General features: G+C 38.3%; 1 protein-coding gene and 1 pseudogene across 1 annotated transcript in view; one reads left to right on the top strand and one right to left on the bottom strand.

Annotated features, from left to right (window-relative positions):
• Positions 1-278: 278 nt before the first annotated feature.
• The window catches only part of HACD3 (3-hydroxyacyl-CoA dehydratase 3), a 36,258-nt gene continuing 16,977 nt past the window's right edge, over positions 279-19,559 (top strand). Inside the window, exons 1-4 of the mRNA XM_011363313.2 lie at positions 279-533; positions 16,130-16,172; positions 17,933-18,006; positions 19,156-19,320. Of these exons, the coding sequence (XP_011361615.1) occupies positions 447-533; positions 16,130-16,172; positions 17,933-18,006; positions 19,156-19,320 (369 nt within the window). The 5' untranslated portion in view covers positions 279-446. The remainder of the gene's footprint in view (positions 534-16,129; positions 16,173-17,932; positions 18,007-19,155; positions 19,321-19,559) is intronic.
• On the bottom strand, positions 6,105-6,223 carry LOC111742067 (annotated as a pseudogene).

The following is a 19,559-nucleotide window of genomic DNA, read 5'->3' as shown; positions in this document are numbered from 1 at the left end:
GCTCAATAAATGTTACATTAATGAGTGATAGAATGGGAGGGAATCCAGTCCCAAATCAGTTGCCCATGCTGCCTGGTTCTTTATGAGTTTCCTGCGTTTCTTATTTTTAAGCTTATTTGTAAGCACCGCCATAAAGAGAGAAGCGCGTTGCGCCTGATGGCAACTCTGAACGCTGCCACAGCCAGTGAAGGCGGGCCACGTTCCTGGGTCCGCTTCTTCTTGCCTCTGCCCTGCTTTGTCTCCGCCCAGCTCGGGCAAAAACCTCCAGCTCCCGCTCGTCACTGCGCAAGCGCAGCACGCAAGAGTGGGGCATTCTGAGGCTGCGGGCTGCAGGCACTCAGAAGCGTGGGGAGTTGCGGCCTGCGTTCGCTTGGCTCCAGCGGCTCACTACCCGAGGCAGCGAGGCGCAGCGAGTAAAGTCTCCCCGCACCCTGGGCAGTGTGGCCATGGAGAATCAGGTGCTGACACCGCACGTCTACTGGGCTCAGCGACATCGCGAGCTATATCTGCGCGTGGAGCTGAGTGATGTGCAGGTAAAGGCCGGGATGCGCGCGGGGCCTTGGCTCCTGGGACTCACCAGGAACCACCTGGACCCACCCGGACGCACCCAGACTCCCTGACCCTTTGTCCCATTGCGCCCAGGAGACTCTGCAGTGCGCCAACGGGGTAGGGGCTGGCCCTTGTTGAGGAACACCTGCAGACCCAGGCCCGGCGCACGACCCCTTGAGGGCTGCAGGTCCCTTCGGGTGCTGCGTGGGTCCCGTGCGGACCTCGGAGGCTGTCTCGGGCTTTCTCTTTGTTCGCAGTCTGAGGCCTGATGGAGCCAGAGCCTGGCCCTGAAGCCTGGCGGTCAGTGTTCGGGTCTGTCAAGGCTCTCGAGCATATTGGATGAGCTCGTTGGGTTAAGGATGCAGTGTGACAGTGGCTTGCTGGGCCGTGGCTGGAAGTCCAGCACTGGCCTGAACGGTCTAGCCAGTCCCTTCTGACTTTCACGAGGCCCGCCCATGCCTGACGGGCCACATCCACCGTCCAACCATTCAGTGATGGCAATCGTTCTTGTTAATTTTAAAGTCCAGAAGACCTCGAAGAAGTGAATTTTGCCCCTTGTTCTGAAGGCTGTGAGCTAAGGTTTGCTGAGTTGCATAGAGAATTTAAAAATTATCTTTGGTTACATTTGAACAAGCTGAGCCTCCTAAATGGTGGAGATCTCAGAACTGAGTACCTCCATGTTTCTGTCGAAACCATCCAGAATTCCAGTCTTTGAGGAATTGGAGTTTCAGTCTGAAATGTTCTTTCTACAGTCATCTTTACTCCTTACTCTCGTTGACGTCTACGGTATTCTGTAACCTTTACTCCACTTAACTTTGAGTTTGTTTGGATATCAGCTCTTCTGGGGCATATTGTCTCGCAGAGTGTAGGTAGGTGCTCTTTGATTGTGGACTTGAATTTGTTGAATTTAATTTTTACATTGCACAGTGTTTCATTTAATATGTTAAACCAGGCTGAATTATACTTTTGCCTCAGAGGATGAATAGATGTTCTCTGTTGGCTCTCTTCTGCTCAAAGGTGTTTTAATAAAAGAAGGAAGAAAACAAAGGGGATCAAAGTCTTTATCTAGAGAGAGTTTTTCCAGCAATTAATAAAAAAAGTTCAGGATATGTGTTATGACAGTTTCTTTAAGTATTTAGTTAAGCATTATGTAGACCAATTGAATAAACTCAGGCCTTGCCCTCTTGATGTCTGTCATGTAATAAGGATGTAGTATTTTGGGATACTTTTGAAGCTACAAACAAAATGCGTTTTTAGCGGGTTAAAAGGGTGGTGGTGGTGGAAAGCAGTGGAAATTAGTTGGACAAATGAAAAAATACATCATACTTATATTTTTCCTGAAAGATCTAAATCTTTTTAGTTAAGAAACATGAACACATATGTTAATCATATTTGGTGTATTTAAAAATGTGAAGGTATATGTTTGAGATACAGTTAAAATAAATGTAAATATGGAGGAAAAATTGAAATTGTTTTGGAGAGAAATCTTTTTTTTAATTTTTTGGGAAAAATAATTTTTTTCTTCCAATTGAATTTTTGGTTTATCTGTGATTTCCTTCGTGTAATTCTGAGGCATCCATTTCAGCTACCATTAGTTTAAAAGCAACATGTTAATACGATTTATGAAAGAAATGCTCTATCACATGTGAGATGCTACAGATTTACAAAGATGAATCAGACAGATTTGACTTTCCAAGGACATACTATCTAGAAGGAAGCATATTATATGCAAACAAAAAGTTTTGTGCATAAGTATGTTCATTGGTAAAATCGGGGTTGAATATTGAACCAGTTTCCTGGTGTTAAAGGAATTTGTTACTTTTGTTTAGTTAGAGATGACTTTTCAGAAATAAGATGATATTCTTGTCAAACTGAGATTGGGAGTACTTTGCAGAAAGAGAAAGGCATAGACTTTTAGTTTGACTTGTACTGTGTCAATGCCCTATAGCCAAAGACAGCCAGGAACAAAACTCTAATTAAAAAGTTGGGTTTATTACCCTTTCAGCAAGGGAGAGCATAACCCATGGGGAACTGTGGGGTGTCTTAAGAGGGTGTTAGAAAGAACTGATTATAAGATTTGGACTTTGGTGATTGGGGGATGGTCTAAGGAAGCAGGGATTCACTTTAGATGCTGTCATAAAATGGGGGCAATTCTATGATTGGGCATCTGACTAAATCTTGTCTATAGGGAAGAGAGACATAGCTCAAGAATAAAACGGTGTGTAATTGGTAGGGAAGTAGCTGTCACTCATTTTGGCCAAGAGAGGAACGGTGTCTGGTATTTTGTGGATAGCATGTGGCCATGTTTTTGTCTGTGCTTACACAAAATTATGAAATGGCCTTGACTGGTTGGTTTTCTGTGAGATTGTTTATGTGCAGTAGGAGAATAATATGCCCTAGCTGTGAGTGCCAAGCTGGCTTCTGAATCTCAGGGGCTGCTTTTTCTTAAATTTCTTAATTAATTGTTTTATGCACATTCTGTGAAACTGTTGATTCTGGCTCAGGATGAAGCAATTCATTTATTTGTTCAATGAAAACCATTTGTGGAATACTTACTTTTGTCTCTCATTAAGTGAGGTGCTGGGTTGTTAGACAGCTCTCATGCTCCCTGTTTTCTTTAACATGTCCCACAGCTATGTGTGAGTGAATTTTAGTGTTGAATTCTAGTTTGGGGGCATCAGCTCTGCTTCCCTCCCTTCCTGAGACACAGAGAACCCTGGGTCTTCACATCTCTATTCTGTCTTCAGAGCTGCAGGGCTAGTGACTGATGAGAAACCACTACTGATGAGGAGTGGTGCACAGTAGACTTCAACAGAGACATTGTCTGTGTTTGAAGTGAGCAGTAGCAAAAAGGCTAGCTGGAGTCCATAGGGGCTAGTGCAGGTTTACTTTCAGTAAGAGTTTATTTTCAAGATAAGCATAAAGGACAGTTTTGTGCAAACAACCATAGTTGTTAAAGACTTTGTTCATTTATCAAGGCTTTTGTTTGTTTGTTTTAGTTGTGTTAGGACAAAGTGCATAGCTCTGTTTGGGAGCCATTTGAAAGATATTGTTCCTGTCCTTTCCTAATAGAGAGTCTGGTGGAAAGACTGGTAACTAAAGAAGAGATTGGGTCTCTGCTCTTTTACTATCTGGCGGCCATGGATAATTCACTTAACTTTTATGAGTTTTGGCCTCTTCATCCAAATATATGTGAATACTAACACTTAATTCACAGAATTGTTTTGAGGTTTGAATTGCATAATCAACAGGTTTGAAAGTGCTTTATGAATTCTAGTGTGCTATTCAAGTGTAAGGGATTATTATTGCGATATTAAACTTTAAATGAGAGAAACACAGAGCAATAGAACAGCATAGAGTCTATCAGCAGACTTATTCATATAACATTGGTGGCTTTACAAATTAATAGGGGAAAGGATGAACCATTCAAGAAATTCTGTTGGGACAGTTGGTAATCAAATGGCAAGAAAGGTAAAATAAGATCTTGCCTGTGTCGCAGACAAAAGTCAATTCCCGGTGGGTTAATGACCTAAACACAGAACTACTAAAAGAAAATATGAGAGACTGTCTTTATGGTATTGGAAAAAGAAAGACTGCATTTAACAAGACATACATGTCATAAACCCAAGAAAAAGATTGACAAATTCAAGACAAGCTTGAAGCAGATACTGTGGTACGTGTCACTGACAAATGACTAACATCTTGAATATGTAAAGAACAACTACAGATCAATAAGAAAAAGATATTACCCAATAGAAAAAAGGGTAGATAATATAGGCAGTTTAGAGTAAAAGGAAATAAGAATGGCCAACAGACCTGAAAAGATGCTTGACCTCACTAATAATCAGGGACATGTAAATTCAAATGATAGGATACTTTTCTCACATTAGATTGTGAAAAATGGAAAACCTGACATTACCAACTGTTGGCAAGGATGTTCAGTGATGGGACATTTTTATGCAGTTGGGAGTATTAATTGGTACAACTGGTTTGGAGAACAGTTTGACACTATCCAGCCAAGATGAAGATGTGCATATACTTATGACTTGGAAGTTTTGCTCCTTAGAGAAGTTCTTTCATATATGCAGGAGACAGCATGTTCATTGCAGCAAAAAAATTGAAAACAACCTCAATTCTTATCAACAGAAGAATGGATAGATTGTGGTGTGTTTACACAATAGCACACTGTACAACAGGTAAAATAGATGAAACAGTACCACCTGTATCTATAAAGATAAAGCCCCCAAAGGTCCAGGCCCAGTGCTTGGTACTAGGGGGTTCAGTGGGGAGCAGCACAATGTAAAGATACTACCTTCTGGTTGAGGGAGATGGACAGTAGATAAATTAATAAATAAAAGAATTACCAAGATGAGTACTATGAGGGAAATAAAGAGTATTTGGTAGAGAGTTTTTAAATATAGTGGTCAGAGAAGCCTTCATTCAGGAGGTGATATTTGAGCTAAGTGAAACTTAAAGGATAAAGTGAATTCTGAAGAGAGCTGGGGGAAAAACATTCCAACTAGTGCACAGAATTAAAAGGCAGGCAATGTCTTGGGGTAAGGGTTCCAGGAACAAAAAGAATGTCAGTATGTTTGGAGTATAGTAAGTGACGAATAAGAGGGAGATGAAGTTGGAAGAATTTGTAAGATGTAGGTCATGCAGGGCTTTGTTGCCATGGTAAAGAGTTTGGGTTTTATTGAGACAAATGAGAACTTGTTAAAGAGTTTTAAGCAGAGAAATGATATAAGATTTTTGTTTTAAAAAGATTATTCTGGCTGCTATTTAGATTATAGAGAGGCAAAAATGAAATCTGGAGAACCATTTAGGAAGGTTATTATAGTAGTGTGGGTGAGAGATAAGGTGGCTCAGTCTAGGGATAACAGTGGAGGTAGAGAGCCATGGATAGATTTGAGATGTATTTGGAGAGAACCTTTAGGCCTTGATGGATTGCATATATTGAGGCTGGTGCCAGGAAGGGAAGAGAAGGAAAGAATCAACAACTAGTCTTAGAATTTTGGTTTCAGCACAGAATAGATGATGATACAGTTTACTGAAATGGTTAAGACTGGAGAAGAGGTTTAGAGGCCAAAATCAAGAGTTTCTTTTTGGACATGTTAATGTGAGACTCTTGTTAAACAAGTCCATGTAGAAATGTGAAGTAGTCACATAGAATTATACAAATGCAGAGTTCAGGGCAGTAGTCTAGGCTGAAAATATAATTTCATGACATCTTAGACATCATTGATTGTAATATGTGCCATTATTTTATGTACCATGAAGAAAAAACTGCTGCTGATTAAACTATGATACATACTTTCTTACCATTTTGAATATTTATTTTTTCATTATTGCAAGAGCTGTTCTATTATCTATCTATCTATCTATCATCTATCTATCTATCTATCATCTATCTATCTATCTATCTATCTATCTATCTATCTATCTATCTATCTATTTATTTATTTATTTTAGGCAAGGCAACTATTGGTTAACCTCACGGATTGCTAGGACCTTGTCAGCTTACAATCCCTTATTATTATTATTATTTTTTTTTGCGCCTACAGCACCTGGTCTTCCTAGGTGGTCTCCTATCCAAGTACTAACCAGGCCCGACCCTGCTTAGCTTCTGAGATCAGACGGGATTGAGCTTGTTCAGGGTAGCATGGCTGTAGACTGCAAGAGCTCTTTTAGACTTAACTATCAATTCTCTCCAGCCAAAGACCACCAAAACACACTCTTTTTTAACAAGTTGGGGTTTTGCTTGTTTTAGTTAGGGAGAAGCAACACTGGAGAATCATGGAGTGTCTCAGAAAGGGAGTGTTAGAAAGAACTGATTATAGGATTTGGGTTTTGGTTGGGTGATTGGGAGAGGGTCTAAGGAAGTGGGAATTCGATTGAGATTGTGTGCTGTTGGAAAGTGAGGACAATCCTATAATTGGGTATTTGTGAATGGCATAGTGAATGATCTGTGCTTAGACAAAATTATGAGATGACCTTTTTTTGTGTCATTTTATCATGATCTCAGAGTAACTTGAGGTTGGTTGGTATTCTTTGAGATTGTTTACGTTCAGTAGGAGGACAAAATGGCCTTGCTTCACAGCTTCAGACTGGCTTGTGATATTCTGCAGTCTAGCTGTGAAATATCAGATCAGTTTCAGATGTCAGGGGCTGCGTGTTTTCATTTTCAAAACAGTTTTAAAAAATCATAAATCTATCTGTCTCATTTTCCTGTACACATAAATATGAAAATATAAGCAAAACAAGTTGGCGAAGTTATTCCTAAATGATCTTCATATTTCAGAATCTACTTTTCTGAATCATTTTTCTATTCAGAGATGTCACTGTTCTTGTTTTTCTCCATAGTATCATCCTCTGGGCCATTGAGAGTACTAGCAATGCAGCATATCTGAAAGAATGCTCAACTATTACCTCTGGCATTTATTTTTTCAAGCAATCAGTACCTTTCTATAAGTTTTGATGCTGGTACTTTCTTGATCTCACTGGAAGTTTACAAAATGTTTCCAAACAAGAACCGGGACTCATACACCTTCCTCAAATGGCCTGTAAGTGGTTTGTTGACTAACATATTGAATTGTAATTTTCTAGTCATGCCATTTGGGATAATATCTAAGTTCATACATGCTCAGGCAAGTGACAACCATGTCTTGGTTGCCGCTTTGCTAAAACAGTTGTAAGATGCTATTATAAATTGTAATAGATATTCTGATTTTAGAGATATTAAATGTGAAAAATGTACATTTAGAATGAAATATAGCAAATTTTGGAGTTGTCAGTTTATAAGTTATAGTATTTAAACACCTGAGATAGGATGAGATCACCCAGGAAGAGAGTATAGGTAAAGGTTACCAATTCAAATGCCCAAAATATGGTGTAGTGATTAGGAGCCAGGCAATCATTTGCCTTGGTTTGAATCTTGCTTTTTCCATTGCTGATTTTGTAATCTCAGGCAAGTTCCATAACCTCTGTAAGTCTCAGTTTCGTCATCTGTAAAATTGTTATAATAGTACCTATTTTGTAGGATTGTGTGAGAGTGTGTGTGTGTGTGTGTGTGTGTGTGTGTGTGCGTGCTAATAATGTGAAACACTTTGAAAAATAACTGGCATATAAGGAGTGCTCAATAAATGTTCGTGAAGTGAGCTGGGTGAGAAAGTAGTTGGAGAGGTTTGAGTTCATTGTAAGGGAGTAGCTATTGTCATTCAAGAATGCATATCCAAGTCGGTGTCTTTTAAAGAGAAGCCAGAGATTTAGATTTTTTTTAACAATGAAAAAAAAAACCCTCATGGTTTTGTACTTGACTTATTTAATAAATATATATAAAGTGGAGATTTAGATTTTTTTTTGTACTTATTTAACAAATATATATAAATGCTTACTGTACGTTTGGCAGTCTTTTGGACTCTAGGACTTGATTATTAGCAGGGCAGACAGGGTCCTAGGTCTCATGAATTTTATATACTGAGGCTGGTGGTGGTGATGGAAGCCTGACAATAAAAGTAGATAAATTCATCGAATAGTTTCAGATAATAAATGTTATGAAGAAAGTAAAACAAGAAAAAACATAGAAGAAGGAACCATGAGAACTACTTCAGACTGGGTAGTCAGGAAACGTCTCTGAGGAGGTGACATTCGAGCAGAGACTTTAAATATTAAGAAGCCACACAAAATTATGGGGAAAGAATTTTACAGGGAGAGGGAATAGCTACTGTGAAATCTCTAGGTAGAAAGTGCTTGGTGGTAAATTCAAATAAAAAATTTATAAAAAAATTCTCTGAAGGAATTATAAAATATTTTGGGCTCAAGTTAGTCCTTAAAATGGCAACTTATGTCAGAAAACTGATAGATATTAAAAACTGATAGAGATAAGAAGCAACCCAAGATTGAGCCCTGAGGCACTCAGGCATTTAGAAGTTGAGCAGAGGAGAAAGAACCAGCAAAGGAGATTGAAAAGGAGTAGCCTGTGAGACATAAAATCCAGGACAGTGTCCTGTGGTCTCCTAGAAACTAGGAGAGAACATTTCAGTAGAGTGTGGTCAGCTGTGTCCAGTGCTGCTTAGAGGTTGAATAAAATGAGATTACATGTCCCTTCCATTTGGCAACATGGGATTTATGGATCTTGATGATAATAGTTTCAGGGAAGCGTTCGGGATGGAGGCTAGATCACGGTAGATTTAAGAGTAAATTTATGGTGAGGAAGAAGTAATGATTGTAGGTAACTTTTATTTTAAAGAAGATTTTCTCAGTGGGGGAGGAGATAAGCCGAGAGATCAATGGTATGGTGTTCTCAGAGTTCTGGAAAGAGAGATCAGTGTGGCCAAAGCAGGCTTTCTTCCTCCTCTTCTTCTTTTTTTTTTTTTTTTTTTGGCTTTCTAAAGGATGTGGGCCTTGAGCTATGTTTTTAAGTATAAGTAGAATTCAAAAAGGGAAATTAAAGAGGATATGTATTGGTACATATACCCAATTGAACGTTAGGCAGGTATAAAAACAATGACCAAGATCTCTATGAACTGATAGGATTGATTTAGGTGAAAAAAAAAAAAGTGCCTAAGAATGTATATTGTATGCTATTTTTTGTGCAGAAAGAAGAGGAAATAAGAATATCTGAATATATTTACTTATTTTTTCCAAAACATATACACACATACAGTGGAAGGATAAACCAGAAACTACAGAAATAGTTACCTATAGATGATGAATAGGAATGTGGTAGAGGGTGATGGGTGTGTGAGTATGACTTCTGAAGATACATTTTTATAAAGTTTGAGTTTTGAACAATGTGAAAATTTTACATATTCAAAAATAAAATTTAATAAAAAATAAAATGGCAAATTTGGACATTACATACAAACAATCAAAAGGATCTAATTGCATATCAAGTCAATAACATAACTATACTGATAAATAAGTTAATATAAGTAACGGTTGAACATAATACTCTAGTTCTTTAGTAAAATATATGCTAAGGACAAAAAGAATTTCAAATAAATATTATACTTTACTTAATAGGCTTATTGTTAGGAAACATGTTGATATAATTCTGAAACTGTTTTAGGATTGAACAAGTAAATGTGTTAACATTATTAGGAACCAAGATTTTCACTGTAAAAAGAGAAATACAAATATTAATTAACAAGGTAAGGAGAAGCCCTGTAATAGTAAATTTGAATTGGAAAATTCAGTATGACAACATGATTTAAAAAATTTCTACCTCGATGGCTTATTCTTAGGAAAAACAGTGTTGAACTATTTAGGGATGAAGTGTCATGATGCCTGCCAACTCACTGTGAAATGATTCAGAAAAAAAGTGCGTATTAAAAGCAAGTGTGACTAAATATATTCAATTGATGAAAGGCACGAGTATTCATTACACCATTTTTTCCAATATTTTTATGGATTTAAAATTTTCAAAGTAAAATGTTGGGTTGAGAAGAGTCACATTAAAAATAGACACTGTTTTGGGGTAGTTCCCAATACCCACCTACACATTTGGTGGTTCAGTAGTTCTTGGGACTTGGCATATAGTTGTACTTTTGGCTAAGGTTTATTACAGTGAAAGGATATATGACAGGATCAGCAAAGGGAAAAAACCACAGTGGAGTCTGGAGAAATCCATGTACAGGCTTCCTCAAACCCTCTTCTTACTGTAAGGAGGTGTATGTTAGTGTACTCTTTTCTCTAGCAATGATAAATGCAGTAATTTTTGTGTGATGTTTCTGCCCAGGGAAGTCCCTTAGAGATTTAGCACCTATGATTTTATTGGGAGCTGATCACTTAGGTATGCTCTGCCTAACATGTACCAAAATTATGGACTCCCAGAAGGAAGACAAATGTTCACTATAAGTCATATTGTTTGTAAGCACAGTAAACCAACTTTAATCAGTTAGGGGATGGAAGAAAGCCAAGTTCCCAGTTGCCAGCCAAAGGCTCATCTTGGAAACAGGCCCTTTTAAAGATAGCAGCCTCATGCTTGCCATATAGCTCTTTTCTGCATATATGCTAATCACACATGCCAGCAAAGGTAAGTACTAACAATTTGAACGAGAAAGGAAACCATTGTCTAAAGGGTTAGGTAGTTCATTGAACTCTGTAGTTCTGTCAGAAATTATGAAGATGTGGTGAACTGGTTTCATTTCAGTTTATTAAATAGTTATTGAGGCATTAAGGATTCAGAGATGAATAAGACACAGTCCCTGCCATCAGGGAACTCAAGTCTAGAGGGGCAGATAAACCAATAAACAATAATTACAGAACAGTATGATAAGTATTATAATAAAAGTGAAGACAAAGTAGTAAGGAAGCTATTAATTCTAATGTTGGAGGTGAGTAGGAGAGAAGAGGAATTAACATTTGACCTGGACCTCGAAAATGAATAGATCATGGAAGCTTAGAAGAGCATTCAAGTTAGAGGAAGAAAAGCAACCAGAATATGAATGCTTATTAGTGCCAGACTTTTTGTATGTTGTTATAATTTTCACAACAATCTTGTGAAATAAGTTATTTTATAAGTTGTTGTTTTAAAAATGATGACAGTTGCTATGGATTTAAAAAGGAATGATAAAAATAAGTTTAATATAAGTAGGATTTGAACCCAGGTCCATCTGACCTCAAAGCCACCTTTTACCTTTTTCCTTATTCACTCCTCTTTTCATAAGCAAGGCACAATTCCATCTCTAACGAAAGATGGGCTGTGCACATCAACCTCCCTGCTAAAAACAGAAGTGTTCAATAGAAATGTAAAATCATCAAAGAGTCAATAAATTAGAAAATAAACTGGGAATTAAGAGAATTAAGCTGAACACCAAAACTACTTTTGCCTTGAGAACATTTGCTTAAGTAAGTAAACTTGAACTTTGGTTTTGACAGCCTAGCAGTGCAGGGGACAGAAGTAAGATCAAAGCCCACCAAAGATGCAATATGTAATAGGAAACCCTTCTCTCCATTAATTACTCCATTACCTCTAGTTCATCTCTACAAGTATATAGTCCTCTGAAGTAGTTAATGGAGAGATATGCTGGGGATATGCTTTAGCACTGAACAAAGTAGAAGAAAAAGTCCTTGAGGGATTAAACTGTTAATTGGCTCTCAAATGAACGTGCAACCCAAATTTACACAATTTCGGAGATTGAAAAACCCTTAAGCCATGAATTTAGTTGAAAGTGGTCTTGATTGATAGCGCTTGTAGGTGCCTGGCAGAGAAGCAAATGCAGATCCTTGTGGTATAGCTATGCTGATATCAGATAAGAGTTTTAGGCAAAAATATATTTTTAGACATAAAAAGATCAGTTCATAATGATGAAGGTTTCAATTCACCACAATATTAGACTTATATGTAACTAGTAATATGCTTCTATAACATGGACATAAACAGAAGTACAAGGAGAAATAGATGTTTACTATAGTGTGATTTCTCAGTAATTGACAGAATAAGAAGACAAAATTCAATAAAGATATAGATTATGAACAATTAACAGGAGACCTAATGGAGATATATAGAACACTGCATCTAATAATTCCAGAATATACATTTTTTTTTCAAGTTCACTCAGAACATTTGTATACCGCTTCCTAAAGGAAGTCTCTACAATTTGAAATGATTAAAATCATACAGAGAATGTTCTCTGATCACAATGTAATTGGGGTAGAAATTAATAGCATAGGATAACTGGAAAATCTGATGTGTTTGGTAGTTAAACACTTGTCAGCAACCCATGTTTCAAAAAGAAAATGATAATGGAAACTAGAAAATATTTTAAACTGAATGGTAAAGAAAATACTACATTCAAAGCTTGAGAGAGACAACCAAAGTAAGAGTTGGCAGGACATTTATGTGTTTAAATGCTTACATTTAAAAGCATGAATTAAAAGAAAATAATGAAGTCTGAAAATTAATGACTCGTGAATCCATTTCAAGAAGAAAGACATAGCAAATTCTCCCAAAGAAAGTTAAAGAAAAGAAAGAAAGAGCAGAAACAGAAAGCAAAGATATTTATTTATATTATTTTATATTAGTTTCAGTTGTACGGCATAGGGGTTAGACATATAATTTACGAAGTGATCCCCCCAAATACTCTAGTACCCACCTGGCACTATACACAGTCATTATAATATTATTGACTATATTCCCTATGCTGTACTTCACATCCCTGCGATTATTTTGTAACTGCCAATTTGTCTTCTTAATCCTTCAGCTTTTTCACCCAGCCCCCCCGAACTCCTTCCCGTCTAGCAACCACCAGTTTATTCACTGTATGTATGAGTCTGTTTTCATTTTTTGTTCATTTATTTTGTTCTTTAAATTCCACTTATGAACAAAACCATATGGTATTTGTCTTTTTCTGTTTGACTTATTTCACTTAGCATAATATCTTTTAGGTTCATCCATTGTTGTTGCAAATGGTAAGATTTCATTTTTTTAATGGCTGAGTCGTATTTCATTGTATATGTGTGCCATAACTTCTTTCTCCCGTCATCTGTTGATGGACATTTAGGTACCTCCATATCTTGGCTATTGTAAATAGCACTGCAGTAAACATAGTGGTGCATATATCTTTTTGAATTAGTATTTTGGTTTTCTTTGTATTAATACCCAGAAGAGCAATTGCTGAGTCATAGGTAGTTCTATATTTAATTTTTTGAGGAACCCCCCAACTGTTTTCTATAGTGGCTGTACCAATTTGCATTCCTACCAACAGTGCAGGAGGGTTCCCTTTTTTCCACATCCTTGTCAACCCTTGTTGGTTTCTGATTTATTGATGATAGCCATTCTGACAGGTGTGGTGATATCTCATTGTGTTCTTAATTTGTATTTCTCTGATGATTAGTGATGCTGAGCATCTTTTCATATGTCTATTGGCCATCTGTGTGTCCTCTTTGGAGAAATACCTATTCAGGTCTTCTGCCCATTTTTTTAATTGGAATTTTTTTATATGTTAAAAGTTAGTTATTGAAAAGACAATTAACATGGACAGATCTCTTGACAAGATTAAGACATAAACCATATCAGTAATGAAAAAGAATATTTTCTTTTTCAAAAGAATATTTCAAAAGAAGCTACAGACATTAAAAAGCTAAGAGAATATTCAATTCATATCAGATAAAATGAATCAATTCATAGAAAGCAAAGATGGTTTATATCAAAGAGATAGAAAACCTAAATACCCACCCCCTTAAATAAATCCATATATCTTCCTACTAAGAAATTTCCAGGTCTAAATGGCTTCACCAGTTCGACCAGACATTTAAGGAAGTAATTTCAGTTTTATTAGTTATCTATTACATAACAAATCACCCCAAAATGTAGTGATTTAAAACAATAATCATTTATCATCTGTCTGTTCTATGGGTCCTTCGGGAAGGACTCAGTTGGATTGTTGTAGCTTGGGATCTCTTCATAAGCTTGTAGTCATTTGTCAGCTCTGGTTGAGGTCATATGATGCCCTGGAGTATCCACTTCAGGGATGTCTCACTGTGTTGGCAAGTCGGTGTCCACAAGTTAGTTTTCTGTGTAGGCTTCCACACAGGACCACTTGCATATTCTGTCATGACATGGTGTCTGGCTTTACCCAGAGTGAACACCCAAGAGGCATAGATGGAAGCCGCAGTGGCTTTAGTCACCTAACCTCAGAAGTCACATCGTTGTTTCCACTGTATTCTGTGTGTTACTCAGATCATTGCTGATGTCAGTTGGGAGGGGACTACACAGGGTGTAAATACCAGGGGAAGAGCCTCACTGGGGGCCATCTTGAAGACTGGCTACCACATTTCCAGAGAAGAAAGAGAGGGAATACTCTCTAATTCATTTTATGAAGCAGATATAAGAAAGGGAAAATTATAGTCCAATCTCACTTGTAAACATATAAATGAAAAAAATTTTTTTGCTCAGGGTCTCTTCCATTCCAATTTTGAACTTGTTTTTTGGCATAGGCATTTTTTTTAATGAACTATATTCCTCTACTACCACCACCTTTGGAGAAGGGGAACCAGACATGCCTGGTGTGCTTCTGGGCAGGAGCTGGCCCATTATTGCTGAGTTAGCATCTAAAATTTGGCTCACAGAAATGCTTAGGTAACTCCTGGACTTGTGCTGTGGCTAGATTCTTAGATCTTGGTTGCACACAGCTATCTGTCTGAGGACAGTAAACTGGATCCCCAAACCTGCTCTTTTCCTTCCAAGTGAATTAGAGTATAGAGAACAGGGTTGGGCAAGAAGTAACCTAGGTTGGAAACTTACTTCCAGGATATACCAGAACTCTAGCTTTCACGATAATATTTACATCAAAACTGTTTCCCTTACTGAGGAACCCTGGAAGTGCAGCCTTTTTTGGTGAGGTTTCCTAACTCTCTCCTTCTGCCACAGAGAAGATCATCTGGATTGTTATATCCTCTTTGGCTGAGCTTCTCAGCTTGAAATCTATACTGCCACGATGGAAGTTCTTAACATAAAGCTGGCTCAAATAATCTCCATGCTCCAAGCCTTCATTCTTCCCATTTTCCCAACACTCTTGGCTATGGATAGAGCGTCTAGGCACCCACTGCCCTCTCCAGCCATCTGTCTTGTCTACTTGATTTTCTTTGAGACATGATGGAGTACAGAGAGCTGAGCCTACAGGAGAAAAGTAAATTAACTTGTTATGGCGCTAGGAACATGCTGCTGCTTGTTTATTAACTTTGAGCTGGGAAGTAGGAGGTGAGTTATTTCTCATCCACTGAAAAAAGTTAAGTAGTTTCACTTTAATTGATGCTGCTAAAGACATGTAGCCACCTCTGGGAACCAATGAACAATTTGAAGAATTTTGTTCTCTTCTAGTCTTGGTTTGGATGGGAGTTAAGAGTATGAAGCCTGAGGTTAAGGCACTGCATGTTTTATTTTCATCCAACCATTTAATCCTCAGCCCTTCCCTCTACCTATTAGAGTTAACTTATTCTTCATGTTGCAATACCTGCTTTACACTTAGTGAAGCTTTCTCCAACCATTCTGTTCCCATTGTGGTCTTTACCTATTACACTTACTGCTCTTTACTACTCTTTTGGCTTCGAGCGTATGTTATTTGATACTATTTGATACCTTTTCACAAGAAATGAATCATCTGTTCCACTAGATTCTCAGCTTCCACAGCGCAGGAACTGTGTCTTAGAGATCTGTGTATTGTTATTTGATACTATTTGATACCTTTTCACAGGAAATGACTCATCTCTTCCACTAGATTCTCAGCTTCCACAGCACAGGAACTGTGTCTTAGAGATCTGTGTATGCCCCAGTAACACTTCACATAGCACCTTGCACCATTTATCATTGTCAGAATGGACTGGCTCAGTATCTTGCTTGTTCTGCATAATTAGAGCACTTTAGGGTCTTTCTTGCAGGAGCCTGCAATCTCAATCCGGTACAGATAGACATACACAGAGATGTGAATAAACGACTAAATATATTCTCTGGGGGTGGGTACAGGGTAGGAAGTTGAGTCCCCAAGGTGGAAAGATGGAGAGAAGTAAGCCCCTGGTTTTAATTTAAATTTTCTCCTCATTAAAATGCCCTTCTCTCATCCCTGGTCTCTTTTCACAGAATCCTGCCATCAGCATCACTGAAAATGTGCTGCATTTCAAAGGTCAGTATCCAGGCAAATGTTCTCAGCTCTCTACCCAGTTAAAGAGGTGTAGTGGTGGTTTCTTTTTAAAATTTTTTATCTATTTGTCTAATTCACTGTCTTTTTATGCTCACCTCTCTAATACTTTGGGGTAAACTAGATTGTTTTCAAATATATGATTAGAAAAGTCAAAGAATTTGTTTAAAATCCTGCTTTCTCCTTGGAGAGGCAGTAGGTATAGCAAAAAAGAATCTTAGGATAGAAATAAAGAGATCTTTCTTTTTGCTCTGGTTCTACTACGACCTTGGACAACTTATTGACTTCTCTGGACCTATAAAATGGGGCTATTAGATAATAAGCTGTGTTTCTTAAACTAGAGGACCCACAGTCACCTGAGAATATGTCCTTAGTATCCTTCAGGGCCATACACCCAGACTGAGAAACACACTGAACTTGTGTGGTACTACTCGTTTATAAGGTAGCTATCTAGATGATCTTTTTTTTTTTAAGATTATAATGAAACCAAAAAATAGAAATTTTCTTAATGACACTTTGTGGCTCCCTGATATTATGCTTACAGACCAGTTACTAGATGATACCTAAAGCTTTTCCAGCCCTGACACTCTTTGATTCTGTGAGTCTGCCTCCATGTCCTTTCTCCTCAGTTCATCAGATTTGCTGCTGTGCCTGAGAGGGTAGATCTGGATTTATTGTCACCCAATGGGAGTGGGATTCTCCCTACTCTTTTTCTCTTCTAGTTCCTTGGAATGTCATTTGTAAGTGACTAGGGTTATGGGACATTGAAGCGTTTCTGTTTTTCATGAGATTCCATCTACCTTAATATACTTGCATGAAAACCCAGCCTGGCTCTTGTATCTGCTTTTCAAGATGGGAGCGGTTGTGGCAGCAGTTCAGATCTTTTTTGGAGTTATCCATTTGAAAGGAAGTTAAAGCGGTCAAAATGTATCTTGCCTCTTGGAGCTTATTCCTGCCTTAATGAATTTATGGTCTTAGAGAACAGTAGCCACCTGTAGCAAATATTAGGCATATTATACTACATATGGCCAGAATAAGAAAGAGAATCCTGGGAGGGAACCAAATGATAGACAAGTCAGAATTAGAGGGGGAGGGATGTCTAGCGTTCACTGGCATCTAGGCATGGCACCTGCTGGAAGGAGCCATGCCAAGGCATGGGAATGGCACAGTGGTCAGCCCAGGAACTTCCTTCCCAGTGCCATTTGTCCTCTCTTAGGAATGAGCTGAGAAAAGATTTTTTTTTTTTTTCTTTTTTGCTCCATTTGGGATGTGCTAAAGGAGAAGTCACCTTCTCCAATTTCTATCCCTGGTTGGGAGGTCTTAGATTCAGAGTTTTCTTTGAGACAGTTGAGCATTTCCATGTACCCTGCAGCTTTCCTGAACCTGATTTTTCTCTGCTCTGAATTCAGCACTGAAGTAAATGTGAAAGTTAAATGATATTGGTGTGATATCTTTGGCTTTGTTTTCTGTAATCTTTTTCTTGCCTATTATTTGTACTGGACATCTTCAGGGCCACATTGTAAGGTTAAGTAAATACTCTGGAGCTGATCATCATAAGGACATAATGGAGATAAATTTTTCTCCAAGATTTAGCTTATCTAGCTGTTGAGTAGCTCTTCTCACAAGCCCCTACTCATTTGGGCAGGGCCCATTAATATTCGTATACTTCTGAAAGAACTGCACCAAGCTTTTGGATGGCCTTGCTCTGCTCAAGTTCATAGTAACACACATTTCTTTCTTCATAGCTCAGGGACACGGTGCCAAAGGAGACAATGTCTATGAATTTCACCTTGAGTTCTTAGACCTTGTGAAGCCAGAGGTATGTTCATTTCTTTCTCACTTCAGTTTTCATTTTAGGAAATAAATACTGGTAGTTTAATGAAATGGGAGTAGGGTTTGTGGGAAAGAAGATCAGAACCAAGAGACTATAGTTCTTTTATATAGGTTTAGCTGCAGAGGAATGGGAAAGTCAGAGAAGTTGAGGTGAATCTGGGCTCTGCCACTTAATTAGAGGGGTGAACAAGTCTCTTTGCTTCTTGACTTCCAGTTTCCTCATGTATTAAGTGAAGGATTGGATAAGTACTCTCTAGGGTCTTTTCCAGCTTTGATATTCTCTTTTTTAGTGATGACCGAGGAGTATGGTACCCATAGAGAGCAGAGTTTCATAGAATAGAGAAAGCCCACACCAGGGTGTTACTTTCATGTGACTGGGGGCAATAGAAATCAGAAAAGGATGAGGCAGCCGATCTTTAGAAAGAATGCTGGATGTATAAATGACGTTTCCCTTCTCTCCGAGCTTGAGGAAGGTTATCTAACAAGAAGGGAGAAAATCCAACAGATGGTGTATTTTAGTTTCTGGAATTACACTTATCTCTGGGGGCTTGAGCATATCGATGTCTCTTTGCAGGAGGTTTCAGTTGTTTTGGCTGTTTTAATAGTCAGCAGGGCTGGAGGATGTGTCATGGGTCTTACTTTGGAGGCATAGGGAGAGGCTATGCAGAAGAATCATGAATTGGGATAGCCTCTGAGTTTAGTTAGACTCCCTAGGCTAACTCATGTGAAAAAGTTGTATCTGATCTACTACAGTTCTTTAGACCTTTCTAAAACCAAGACTCACTATGCTAGTGAGTCCATTTGAATTCAGTCATCTTCATGGGAGGAAGATTTGGGAGGTTCATCAGGATTCTTCTAGGATAACCAAGAACTGTCTGCCTTTTCTTCCTGATTTCCTCCCGTGTCATTCATTGGGGAATCAGAGAAAAACAGTGCTGTTCTTACTGATTCTTCACTATATCAGCTCTTGGTTTAGGTGTTCTCTTTGCATTAGGACTCGTAGGAACAGAGAAGGAAGGAGCATAGGCCTTCAGTGCAGCTTCTTTGTGTACTCACACTGGCTTGGGGCAGTTTTAGGGGAAGGGGTGAGGAATGGGAAGGAGAAGCATTCTCACATTCTCATTTTCTCTCTTAGCCGGTTTATAAACTGACCCAGAGGCAGATAAACATTACTGTACAGAAGAAGGTGAGTCAGTGGTGGGAGAGACTCACCAAGCAGGAGAAGCGCCCACTGTTTTTGGCTCCTGACTTTGATCGCTGGCTGGACGAGTCTGATGCGGAAATGGAGCTCAGAGCCAAGGTCAGTAAGGACCCTAGGATCTAGACAGAAATCATGAGGAACCCACGTTATTTGGGCCACCTCAGACACCTATCAGGGTCTGATAGGATAAGGACAAAGTTACAAATTTAGTTAAAGACCTGGAGATTTGGTTTTATATAAGTACTGCTCATATATTTTTATAGACTATTCCTCAATGAGATTTATTTGATGTTTTTCTCATGATTAGACTAGAGTGATTGGTTTGCGGGGAGGAAGAC

Source organism: Pteropus vampyrus, unplaced genomic scaffold (assembly GCF_000151845.1).
Source record: "Pteropus vampyrus isolate Shadow unplaced genomic scaffold, Pvam_2.0 Scaffold85, whole genome shotgun sequence".
NCBI classification, from domain to species: domain Eukaryota; kingdom Metazoa; phylum Chordata; class Mammalia; order Chiroptera; family Pteropodidae; genus Pteropus; species Pteropus vampyrus.
Note: the sequence above shows the minus strand (reverse complement) of the source record. Positions and strands in the feature narration are given on the sequence as shown.